Genomic DNA, 13,122 nt, shown 5'->3' with positions numbered 1-13,122 from the left:
AAGTGCCAGCTTAACTGAAAAATGAAAGAAAACATACTAAGTTTTAAAAGAAAATCAGTTTTATTAACGGGAAAAGATGCCGACGAAAGAAGAGAAGCAGCGGCACGCTAGGGCCAAGAACTGCTCATAAACCAGCAAGCGCATCAACCCCTAAGCAAACGAATGGTAAACGTACAGAGAAAGAGGATAAATACTATGAATGGTCATGTCAAGTGTATTCACTCCCACGTTATCGTGGAGTGCACTGTTACTGGTATTTTGATAAAAGAATCTGAATAACATATAAGAAGCGTATAAATTATTAAACAGTAAAAACATTAACATTTAAGAAGTAAAGATACATTGAGTACTACTGTAGTGCTTTCGGGTATAGTACATTTTTTTGTTTGCCCATTACATGCATAAATGTATAAATTTTTTGGTGTACCTACCCAAGAACACGCGACATGACCCGGCAGTTAAAAATTTTTCGCTCCAGCAATTTTAACTCTGTTACAAAGTCATCTAATATGGTATTGCAAACGGCAGCGGGAGCGTTTCTATAAACTCAATTTAAACTTACTGTTTACACCGTGCTTTGAAGATGCATAGTATGCGACACGTGTTTCGCCGTAATTGTGGGCTCATCAGGAGCACACAGTCACTGCACTCCCTTACGGGAATCGATCCTCGGACGTAGAGGCGAAGCCCCTAACGTTGTGGCCACGGCGTGAGGTTCGTTCATTTGACAGCATGTAGATCGGGGTAATTACATTGCAGGCATTCGTAGTCTGATTCACAATCTGATTGTATGGGTGGTTACCTACCAGGTAACGCTTGTGGTTGGTGAGCAAGTCGTTTAACTTCTGCCACGGTGCCCTCTTTCAGTTGCGAGAAGCAGATCATACAATGGTTGAAATAGTTTAATATATACAGCAAAATCACCGCGCTTCGCAGGGGCGAATATGGTATTGCAAACGGCTGCGTTTCTATAAACTTAAAGTTACGGTTTATAACCGTGCCTTGTTTCATATTCTTTTCCTACCTTATCAATTGTGTAATGTGTTTTTTGAACAGGTTTGATTAATGCAAGTGATCACTCCTGCTGCGTTCAGTCACTTCACGTGAGCCACTCTCTTGTGTGATGTTGCGATGTCCACGGGTTTATTTAATGTTAGCTAAGACCCGGCAGTTAAAAGTTTCTCGCTACAGCAATTTTAACTCTGTTACAAAGTGATGCAAACTGTCGTGTATACCTCGTGTCTTCTCATTAAACTTGTATCTCGCGAATATGGCATTGCAAACGGCAGCGGGGAGCGTTTCTATAAAGTTAAGGTTACGGTTTACACCGTGCTTTTTTATACCTCGTGTCTTCTCATTAAACTTGTATCTCGCGAATATGGTATTGCAAACGGCAGCGGGAGCGTTTCTATAAAGTTAATTTAGACTTACGGTTTACACCGTGCTTTTTTATACCTCGTGTCTTATGAAGATGCTTGCAATGCGTCACTCACTCGCTTCTTATTGTTTCGCTGCCTTGTCAATTGTGTAATGAATGTTTTCTTCTGCGCTCTTTGGGGCTCCTCCTTCTTTTATACGTACTGAGTTCACAGTCAGTTCACATGATTACGTGGGAGGCGTGATGACGCGACACGCAACTCAGTCTCCTACGGCCATCTTGCTGCCTACCATTACAGTATATGGACAAAAAAAGAGGTTCCAGTTATGACCATTACGCGTATAATTTTGAAATGAAAACTGCCTAACTTTTGTAAGTAAGCTGTAAGGAATGAGCCTGCCAAATTTCAGCCTTCCACCTACACGGGAAGTTGGAGAATTAGTGATGAGTGAGTCAGTCAGTCAGTCAGTCAGTCAGTCAGTGAGGGCTTTGCCTTTTATTATTATAGATTACACTGTGCATTGTATGGTATCATTAACTACCCTGTATTTTTGTGCTTAAAAATCTTAAAAAAATATATTTACATACAGTTCGTATGGTCTGGAACGGATTAATTGTATTTACATACTATCCTATGGGGGAAATTACTTCGGGTTACGACCAGAGTTTTGGAACGAATTATGGTCATGACCCGAGGTTCCACTGTGTGTGTATATGTATGTGTGTGTGTGTGTGTATATATTATGTATATATATAAAATATATTATATATATATTATATATATATATATATATGTGAATGTGTGTGTCTATACACATGTACTGTCAACCATCCTTGAAGCCTTTAATTTGAGCATAATATGAAAAACTACAATAATAGTGTACTAGTGAAAATGTATAACTGGAGTATATTTCTCTTTAATACAGTTGTCCCGAACAATCCTGTATATTTACTTATTTATCCCACTTTTTGCTGTAAATAAGCCAACAGAGTTGTTCCACTTTGCATAGTACATCACTAACACAGTAATAAAAGGGCTGTACAATGACAGACAGTGAAGTACAGAAGCAGTAGCTAAAAACCTAATACATACATGCTCATAGTTCTTAACTATGTATTTTATTGCAGTAATTGTACAGAGTTATGAAACATTTAATATGGAATTTTGTGGTTTCTTGGGAAGACATATTACAGCTATATTTTTGTTTTGGAAAATTAAGAAAAAGGAGTGAATGCATTATAATATGTATACATGAAATTTAAACTAAGCTTTCAATAAAGATACTTAAGCTAACAAACATCCATCCATCCATACATACATCCATCCATCCATCCATTTTCTAACCTGCTGAATCCAAGCACAGGGTCACGGGGGTCTGCTGGTGCCAATCCCAGCCAACATAGGACTCAAGGCAGGAACCAATCCTGGGCAGGGCGCCAACCCACCGCAGGACACACACACACACCAAGCACACACTAGGGCCAATCTAGAATCGCCAATCCACCTAACCTGCATGTCTTTGGACTGTGGGAGGAAACCGGAGCGCCAAGAGGAAACCCACGCAGACACGGAGAGAACATGCAAACTCCACGCAGGGAGGACCTGGGAAGCGAACCCGGGTCTTCAAACTGGGATGCAGCAGCGCTACCACTGCGCCACCATGCCGCCCGCTAACAAACATTTAACTTTTAATTTGTTGCTTTGACATCAGCATTAATATGGAATTTTTTGTTTAAGATATTTTATGTGTCAAAGAAAATTAAAACAATAGCCCTTTAACATGAACATTGCCAAACGTTGTGAACAATCTTAACAATTCTGATCATTACCTTGGTTATTTTTCATATTTTAGCTAAAAGACTGGAGTTGTATCAGGATGTTGATTCAGATGATATGAAATATCAACCCCAAATATCTCCAAGTCCTCAGTCTGCCCTAAATGTAGAGAGGAAGTCCCTACATGACAACCAAAATTGTACCTCTACGAATATACAGAAAAGTGGCTACAACCAAGAAGGACTGAAAAAACAAGACGTTCATTGTTTGCGACAAGTAGCATTCAGCAGCAAAATGGTAAGTAATCATTTTTTAATACCTCTACCTCTGTCTATATTTATGCAGTCATGGCCTTCTGTGTAGATACAGTAGATATATACATTGATGAATAATTGGAAAATTTTACAGGTAATGGCTAATTTTTTTTTTGATTGTTTCAAAATGGTGGCTTCACCATTCCTTTTATTAGCTGCAAAGAGTTAATTAAAACACAGTTAGAAACGTATCATAAAAGGAATACTCCAACCAAAATTTTTTTTATAGGTTAACATACTCCATGTGTTTGTAGTGATGACCAAGAAAAAATTTTATTGTCGTTTTCATGGAGAGCAGAGATATAAATAAATGTTCATGATATAATGCAAGCCAATGGTGAACAATGCTGTACAGAGAAAAATGATATGAAAAATTTCAACGAGGGGGGAAAAAAAAAATCTTGAGTTACCCCTGTTACTACCTAATCAACATGTCAGTTATCCAGTTGTTTGTTCACAACATGCAAAACACATGTACCAGTATGTTCTGATAAAATATTGTTAAATATATACATCTGGAAAAATTAGTGTCCATGATAAATGGGAAATTCAGTTCACATAGGATTAAGTTTTTGAACTGAAGATAGAGATCTTGATCTCTGAATGAGCAGGAGAGGCAGATCTTCAATTCATAAACTCAACACTATGTTGTAAGTTGCGTTTGCTAGTTATCTGCATTGAGTTTTCCGGAAGTATCTGTTTAACAATATACAGTATTAGCAAAAAATACATGTTTTGCATGTTGTGCTGAAAAGGCTAGATAACTGAAATGTGCAACATGCAACACAAGTAGCACATTTTTTTTTTTTTTTTACATATATACCTGTATTTGCCATTGCACAGTATTGGTCATCATTCATCAATTCAAAGCACATTGGGTAAGTAACATATTAGAATATATTATTTTTGAGTGGAATATTCCTTTAAGAAAAATTTAATTCTCTCTTGTAATGGACTAGACTCGGTACATGTATGGTCAACTGGTGACTGTCATATTTTACTGCTAGCTTATATAGAGAGATGTTTATTGGCAGGGATAATGCAATTATATTGTTCTTACTGGGTACATTGCTGGTCATATTTTTTTGTGATCTTACCATGACATCCAAACTAAAGTCTAACACTTGCATCTGTTTTTGGGTAAGGATCCACATGGATTACAACAGTTATGTTGCTGAATTTAAAATGAATTTCCAAGAGTGTTAATAAGTTGGATAGTCTTTAATTTATTTATGCTTCAAATCCTATAAAGGTCAACTATAAATATTAACTTTTACAAGGTTGTGTGTGGCTGGATGTTGTTTAAGCACATTTTGACTAATGTAGGATTCACTGTGTAAATGACCCTATAAACCAGAGGTGTGACCAGAACATCATGTGTGGGTGGGCATTTGGCTTGTCTGGGGGGGCAAAAAATATCCATCCATACATCCATCCCCATTTTTGTAGGGGGGTCAAATAATAATAACAACATAGTTTTATATATCCTGTGGTGGGTTAGCACCCTGCCCAGGATTGGTTCCCTGCCTTGTGCCCTGTGTTGGCTGGGATTGGCTCCAGCAGACCCCCGTGACCCTGTGTTTGGATTCAGCGGGTTGGAAAATGGATGGATGGATAGTTTTATATAACATATAAAAGCAAAAATTGTGGCATAAATCATAACCTATTGTTCAATAAAATTAACAGAGGCAATGGAACTTGTATTATTTTTTGTGAACAAATATAGAACTACATCTACAAGGTAAATATCAATAAAGTCAAATGTATACAACATATGAGAGCAAGAACAGAAATGTTTCTTATTGTAGTCATGGGAGGCTATAGGACATCAGTTTCCAGCATTTAACCTGGATATTATCTACAGGACCAGTCTGCGGTTACTCTTGGCAAAGTCTAAAATAAATTCATTCATGTCTAGATTTTCTGTGATGTTTTTCTCATGTGCCAGAATGACTAAATTTCTCTTTCTTGAATGCAGCATTGTTCGGCGGAGTGGAGTGAGAATGCGGTTCAAAGTAGAGAAAGAGCTTTCGCATTCAGCTGAAGACACACCAATGAGTGCTGTGATGCAGACATGGCTCTGACGTGCGGGATACTAGACACGTGTTTGTGGAAGCCGCCACCGTCTTTTTTTTAGAGCTTTTTTCCAATTAGTGTAGCCGTGTTTGGTGAATATGTCCTTGCGGTCCGAATTGGAAACACTAAATTTGCGGCAGGCAAATCATAAGCTGCCATCACGGACAACAGAATATTCAAGCCATGGTCGAGTCTGATACTAGCTTGCACTAAAACATCTGAGTGTCTTTCCGAATGCACTTGGGATAATTAATTAAAATGGGCTGGGATGGGCTATCCATATTTAAGTCAGGCAGACCAGACTGTATATATTATGTTGAAGGGCAGAGGTTTGGAGTATCCGACACGGGCGCAGAGCTGGAAGATTGTGTAGGCTTATCTACATCTTTTGGACTTTCAGTTCCTGATGTGGGTGCGCTGTGCTCCGTGTTGGTAGCAGCGGTGCTGGGCTCAACCATGGAGCCAGCAGCTTGCGGAGGGACAGAGGTTGAAGATGTCTGCTTTTTAATAAGCCACCTATGCATAGCCTTTGGTGTTACCAACCAGAAAATAAAAGAAGAATGGAACGTATACGCTGTTTTAATTAAAGAATGTGGTCAACAAGTTCAAAACGTGCTGCAAAATGTGCGGCGAAGTGAAATGTGAGCAGCACAGTGCCTGTCTAGTGGAGGAGACACTGACGGATACGTCCCACATTCAAACAGGCCGATTGGAAAGCAACTCAGTTTTGAAAATCAAATGTTATTCTTCTCCAGGGTTTTCATTGGACAGACAGAGCATTTCGCAGGGTGGGCACGGCTTGTCTCTGGGGGTCAGTGCTCATCCCAGCCCCCCTCGTGGTCACGCCTCTGCTATAAACCCTACACAGGACAAACTTAAGAGTATATACAGTATGTTCATGTCCTGGAGATGTGGAAAGAAAGTGAAATATGTAGAAAAGACAAATATGTGAAAACTCCACAGAGACGGTATGTAAGCCAGGGTGTGAACAAAGTCTCCAAGAGCTGTGAGACAGCAAAATTAACCACTTTTTCAACACAACTGTAATGTTGTTTATGTATGTATTGAACCGAATTGTGAGCAAGACTTGGAAAATAAGAATGTTATGATGCTCAATTATGGAGTTTGTTTTTACTATGTTTGAAAGTTTGTGGTGGGAATGCAGATTTTTCTTTTGTTTGTTTGTTTTTCACTGTATTGTAAATGATGTATGCAAGGTATCTGGAATTTTAGCCATGATTGTTTTATTTTAACAAATGCAAATACACTATCTTAAGTTTATAATGGAATATGTTTTGTTTAATCAGGAGAAAGAGGTGGTACCTGATCCTCGCCTTTTGAAGAAATTTGAACTTCTGTCATCTCAAAATCGTTCTTTAAATGGCTTTATTGGCAGTAATTCACATGAAATTGCATATATTATGGATTTCTTTCTTGCTTTAGCAATTTGCAACACAGTTGTGGTGTCCTCTCCCACAGAGCCAAGACAAAAGGTATGTTCATGTTTCTTTAAATATATTAAAGAATATTATAGTTTGCACACAGTATATTGTTAAGCAAATTAAATATTTCATTTTCCTCTAGCTTCTACATAATAATTAAAGCTATTATTAAAGCTAATATTAAAGCTACTATGTAACCATCTTCTGTATATTGAATTTATTTTGTTTTGCTCAAAATAAATTCTGCATTTTAACATTCTGATTTTGTCTTTTAATCTTTTTATCTTTTCAATGGATGAAAGTGTATCAGTATAAGAACATTTAGTAATAACAGCGACTAAAATTCAGACAGACTGTTATGTTGTGTGCAGTTCAGTTACACATTTATCATATTGCTTCCTCTTTTCAGGCTGGAATTCCATGTGTAGGCCAAACTCCACTTAAATCTTTTGAGGAAATCAAGCAACTCTTCCAAAAGTTTTCAGTTCAGCGGTTCAGCTCCCCATTACCCAACTTAAATGACCAACCTTCACCCTCTGGAAGCTCTAGTAGACTTAACATTTTTAACAAAATAAGGACCTCCGCACCTACTGTAGTTGAAGAACAGGAATCAGCTTCTGAATCTGAAAAAAGCAATTTTGAAAAAGAAAATAAATCTTCATGTCAAGAGAAATCTCAGAAAGAGATGCGAAGTGTTGATGCTACTTTTTCCTTTAGTGTGGACCCTCATTGTGGACTTCCTGTCTCAGGAGAACTGAATTACGAAGCCGAGAGCCCAGATGAAGCTGCTTTAGTTCATGCTGCTAGAGCATACAAGTGCACTTTACGTTCTAGGACCCCTGAACATCTGACAGTAGATTTATTCTCAGTGGAAAGTTTGACCTTTCAGCTATTACACATACTGCCTTTTGATTCAGTGAGAAAAAGAATGTCTGTAGTGGTGCGACATCCATACACCAACCAAATTATTGTTTACACTAAGGGTGCTGATTCAGTTATCATGGATCTGCTGGACGGATCATCAAAAGGTATCACGTTTAATTATTTTTGTCACAGGAGAAATGCAAAACTTATTGTGTGTATTTTATTTATTTACTTTTTCTTTTCTAATTTTTTGAAAGGAAATCATGCCTAATGATTCCAAGATTTTAGACCTTTGCAGAAAATGTTAAAAGAAAATTTCAGAACTGCATATTACTACACAGCAAAATATATATGGAATTGGTTAAAATTTGATTTATTTTAACAATTTTTCTAGAAGCAGTGCCATACATAAAACATGAAAATAATTAAAAATAGAAATGTTATTAATTAGCCAATAGTATACGTTTGGTTCACGACACATGCATACATTTAAAGATTATAGTATTTATACATTACTATGTCAAGTCAGTTTTATTTATAGAGCACATTTAAAACAACAGAAATTGACCAAAGTGCTGTACATTTTCCATATACTGTAAATATATAGATAAAATAAATAAATGCACCAAAATATATAAATAAGTTAAAAAATAGTACCTCAAAAAAGTTTTAAGGGTTACAGCAAAAAGGCTTTAAAATTGTCTAAAAGTGGTGCTGACCTAATATAAAAGGACAGACTATCTCTTCATACCGTATTTTGCCTTATTTGTAATATTTCTCTCCATTTTCCTTTTAGCTTCCTTAATATCTTTCTTAATGTTTGCCCTTGTGCTCTAATATCTCCCCACTGTTTGCTTTGGAGTTATTAGTCTTATACACTTATACAGCTGTTTTTAAACTTTGCAGCTTCTATTTTATCTATTTATTAACCCACTGCAGAATTTTTTATTTCCTATTTCCAAATTTCAGGATGTACCTGTCCTGCGTTATATATAAAATATTTTTAAACCTGTTTCACTGCTTCTGTACTGTCTCTACACTTAAAAGATTATCCTAGTTTATCCCTTTTAGATTTTGCTGTATCTGTTCGAAAGGAACCCTATTAAACTTTATCAAAACAATGAGAATTGTATCACATTGTGGTTTCCTTAATGATTCAGCTAGGCATGCTGCACCCATGTGGTGCTTCAACATACTATTTATAAAAAATAAAAAAAAAAAGATTATTTCTAGAAATTCCTGTTTATCTCTTCATGTACAGTTCTAAATCTGGCCTGTACTTAACTCCCTGTGCTCATTTCTTGTTTTAAGAGAGCTACTTTAATTAATGCCAAGTATATCTAAATACTGTTTGAGATGAGACTTAGTGTGACTGGTTGATTCTGAATTCAGACACATCCTTTATTATTAAAGAGTGTGCACACTAATGCAACCAGGTTTTTGTGTGACTTTTTTTCCCCTGTTTTTAAACAGTTTCTGATTTGTTTTCATCTTTGTACAATTTTGTTTTAAAGGTAGAACAAGATCTGGCAGGATTCATCTTAGTTTCATTATTTTATTGCACAAAATCTGCAATTCATCAGGGGTGTGTAGGCTTTTCATATCCACTGTAAATTCGGTAAAACATAACTGGACCTGTCTTGTCCACATAAAAAAAAAGCATTCTTCAAATATAACAAATTTTTGCATAAATAGTACAGGAACAACAAGTAACAAAACATTAATGCAATGTGACTAACATCAACACAAGTAATAAACCCTATGAATGACAGCACTTAAAGAAATGCCAAATACATTAAACACACTATTTCAAACATTACAAACTTCCAAATTAATGTCAAGATTTAAATAAATTAAAATTGGTAAAGATATTTCATTTAAAAGGATTCCATTTAAAAATATTATTTTGGATTTACACAGTGTTGCCATATTTATAGAAGAAAAACATTTGTCTCTCATGGGAGAACTGCAGGTTAGTTGATTGGCCAGGCCATCCTGAAAGCACAGTCTCTTTTTGCAGGTTGTCGTCTTAATGGCCTGTGTCTTGTTGTATTGTATGGAAAGATATGTTGCAGTGAGATCCTTCACTAAACAACTTGGGCCTCTTCTCCTTTTTTCTGATGCCTTCATTTGCCCTCTTAGTACGAATTCAAAAATTCAAAACATATTAAAAAAAACTGCTTTGGCTCTAACAAACCAAAAAAAAAGTTTAAATTTATTGTTTGCATTTTAAAATAATGTATGTTCAACCCTTACAAACTGTAATCAGGCACAGTCTAAAATAAATGGTAATTTTATGCAGCTGTCCTGCAGCAGCTTTCCCTGACTTCACCCTTTCCCATTTAGATTACTCCTTATTTCATCCCAGATTCCTAATTTCCGGAGGGAGAATGAGTGCTCAAGAGGAAGTCAGAGCCTTGAGTGAGGGTTTATCTCATAGTTGTTTGGCTTTCATAATACTGTATTTTATAGCTTCCAAACAAGAAAAAAGTGGTGAAGGTTTGAACATTTAGATTTTGAGGACAAATACTGTGCAATTTTTATGTAAGGTTTTCACTTCTTTAATTCCCTTTGGGAATGGCAAGAGTCTCAATATGCCATTGTTTCTCAACAATGGGGTCCCTGGTTGCTATTGTTTTTAATGGTAGTGAGTCACTGAAGGTCACTGTTTTGATGGTTGTGCTTGATTCATTAAAGGGGACACCCCTCCCCCCAAGGTGAGTTATGTAGACAGGTGTGCCCATTGTGCCTACTGGCACTTAGGGCAGCAACAAAGTTCACCCACCCTTGTCTGTCCTTGGCCAGTTTCTCCACAGTTCCCCAGGTCATGTTCATGCTCTGCAGCTCTTTTGTTCAGGGCTTCTCTTTTCATGCCAGTGACTACTTTGCAGCTTTCACCACTTGCAGTAATATGAGCCCCTAAAGAGGACTCAGAAAGGCCATTCCAAATGGGTGTAAAGGAACTCTTTGTTACTATTTCAGTAACATAATTGTTTTTTACAAGTCTGTATTGTTGGCTTAAAGCTTAACCCCCTATAACCAGGAGGACTGGCCTCTACCCTTAAACCTGTCTGGCTTGGGTGGCCCTTCCAAGGCTTCCACCAGCATAGCTCTGTAAGTCTTTGAGGCACAACAACCACGGCAAGGTGGCAATCCAGCTGGGAGATGTAGAGACTTAAGTAGGGAAAAAGTGGGTCATGACACCAGAGAGGTTGAGATGCACTACAATATGCAATTTTAACAAAAGTGTTGGGGTGACATCTTTACATGTCAGTTATCAGAGTATGCCTTCTATTGAAGTATTAAAAAAACCTAAAACAAGCTCAGAATTTCGAAGGCTGTAACTTCAATTCACCGGTTATCCAATGAGATGCCTGCCATGTTTGTGTTTTGCATTACATTTGACCTCAATCGTGCTTGAATTCCAATAATGCAGTCAAACTTGTCGAACTGAGCTGCAAGTTGGGTTAGTTTTTGCAGTGTTTTTGATTTTTTTTTTCTTTGCCTTGTATTCCTGTGTCTTCTGCATCTTCCAAGATTTGGCAATTTTCATGCTCACAGTACAGTATGTTGCAGGGCATGGACATACATGCTGTTAGTTGATATGTGATGTCACGGTGGAGGTTAACTTTCCTTTTTCATTATTGTCAGAAAGCCAGTGACCATTTCAGTAATGTTTTTTTCTAAATTTTTGATTATTTCTTGCAAATTTTATTCATTGTTCCTGGGAACTATTTCTTGGATGTTCCATTTTCTTTAACTATTTGTGTATGACTTCTTTATATAATATTTCATCGTTCAGTGTTTTGATTTAAAGCTATAAAGTCTAGATCTATTTAGATAGATACATCCAACTGCATAGTGTAAGATTAGCCGTGCATTTGTGGGTTCTTCATGAAGAACTTCATTTTTAATTCTATGATTTTATTTATATATATAATATATATATATATATATATATATATTTATATATATATATTTATATATATATATATATATATATATATATTATATATATTATATAATATAAAGAAATCACATTCCATCCACATGAGTCATATAATGCATTATCAACTCTAAAGTATAAAAAAAGTCACTTGGCTTTTATGAAGTGTCTAGAGGGCCAAAGGAGGCTTTCTTAACAACAATATTAATACATTTTTGGCAACTTCTGAAGAGTTTTCCTTTTTTTGAAAATTATATTTTTTTTTTGTAATTTTAGGCAGAATAAGACCCTTTACCCCACTGTGTTATAACAGGTGGATTAGGCTTTTTCTAATTGAATAAGATAAGGCAACTGTAGTGTAATATAAGATGTCACAACAGATTTTTCCCTTTGCAGTGTTACCTATACAGTAATATTCCAGGCTCTGCTCTAAGTGAATTAGATGTAATAAGAATTGTAATACTTTCACTCAGGTAAGCAAAGATATTTTTCTCAAAACATTTCACAAAGCAGAGTGGGTGCCTACAGCATTAATGACAAGTAGGGCTTTGGCCTGGATACATTATAAATAAACTCTTAAGTTGAAATAAGACCATGTAATTTTTTTTTGTTTTGTTTTCATGTGCTTCAGGCAGATTGTTGTGGAGTGTAGCTTGTCAGTAACAGATTTCCATTCTTTATCTGAAATTTTGAATTAAATGTCCTTCACCCAGTGGTGCCTTACATGTACTAAAATGAAGCCTTTTTAAATACAGTGGTAGAATATAGAAATACAGCATTTATTATTATTTTAAGATAGAAGTTCTTCCATCAATGTTAAAAGACAGATTAGGAAAGGCTGGAAATTATTTTAACAAAGTTGCTTATTTGTAATATAATAGAAGAAATAGATTGTTGGAAGATGCTCAGAGACGTACAGTAGGTGTTCAGAGGATTCAAACATAGTCAGTGTGTTTTAGAATTCCATAAAGATCTTGATGCCAAGAATGTTCGATGTATTGAAAACTTCCTAAGTAAGGAATGGTTGAAACCTATGATTATCGTGTACATGTGCAGTTGACAGTAATCTCTCAGGTCAGAAGTCTCTTCTACACTTGTACCTGTGAGCGTTGAGAAGTCAAGCAAAATGTCACCTTTAATTGGCTAACTGAACAGATTACAACATGCAAGCTTTCGAGGCAACTGAGGCCCCTTCTTCAAGCAGGTTGAATGAACATTGAAATACTACTTTCTTGCTTAATTAATGGTAGTTGGTAGATTTAGGTGCATAGGACAGATCTTACAAAGAGTTGGAACATTTCCTTTCCGTAGCTTACCAAACATGT

General features: G+C 36.3%; 1 protein-coding gene across 6 annotated transcripts in view; it reads left to right on the top strand.

The window, feature by feature from the left end:
- The window catches only part of atp10d (ATPase phospholipid transporting 10D), a 221,173-nt gene that overhangs the window by 182,739 nt on the left and 25,312 nt on the right, over nucleotides 1-13,122 (top strand). For all 6 annotated transcript variants that reach the window (XM_051928348.1, XM_051928353.1, XM_051928352.1 and 3 more), the window contains exons 10-12: nucleotides 3,232-3,452; nucleotides 6,853-7,038; nucleotides 7,397-8,015. In XM_051928348.1, coding sequence (XP_051784308.1) covers nucleotides 3,232-3,452; nucleotides 6,853-7,038; nucleotides 7,397-8,015 — 1,026 coding nt within the window. The remainder of the gene's footprint in view (nucleotides 1-3,231; nucleotides 3,453-6,852; nucleotides 7,039-7,396; nucleotides 8,016-13,122) is intronic.

The sequence above is a fragment of the Erpetoichthys calabaricus genome, chromosome 5, assembly GCF_900747795.2.
Source record: "Erpetoichthys calabaricus chromosome 5, fErpCal1.3, whole genome shotgun sequence".
NCBI lineage: Eukaryota > Metazoa > Chordata > Cladistia > Polypteriformes > Polypteridae > Erpetoichthys > Erpetoichthys calabaricus.
This window is presented reverse-complemented; position numbering and strand designations above follow the sequence as displayed.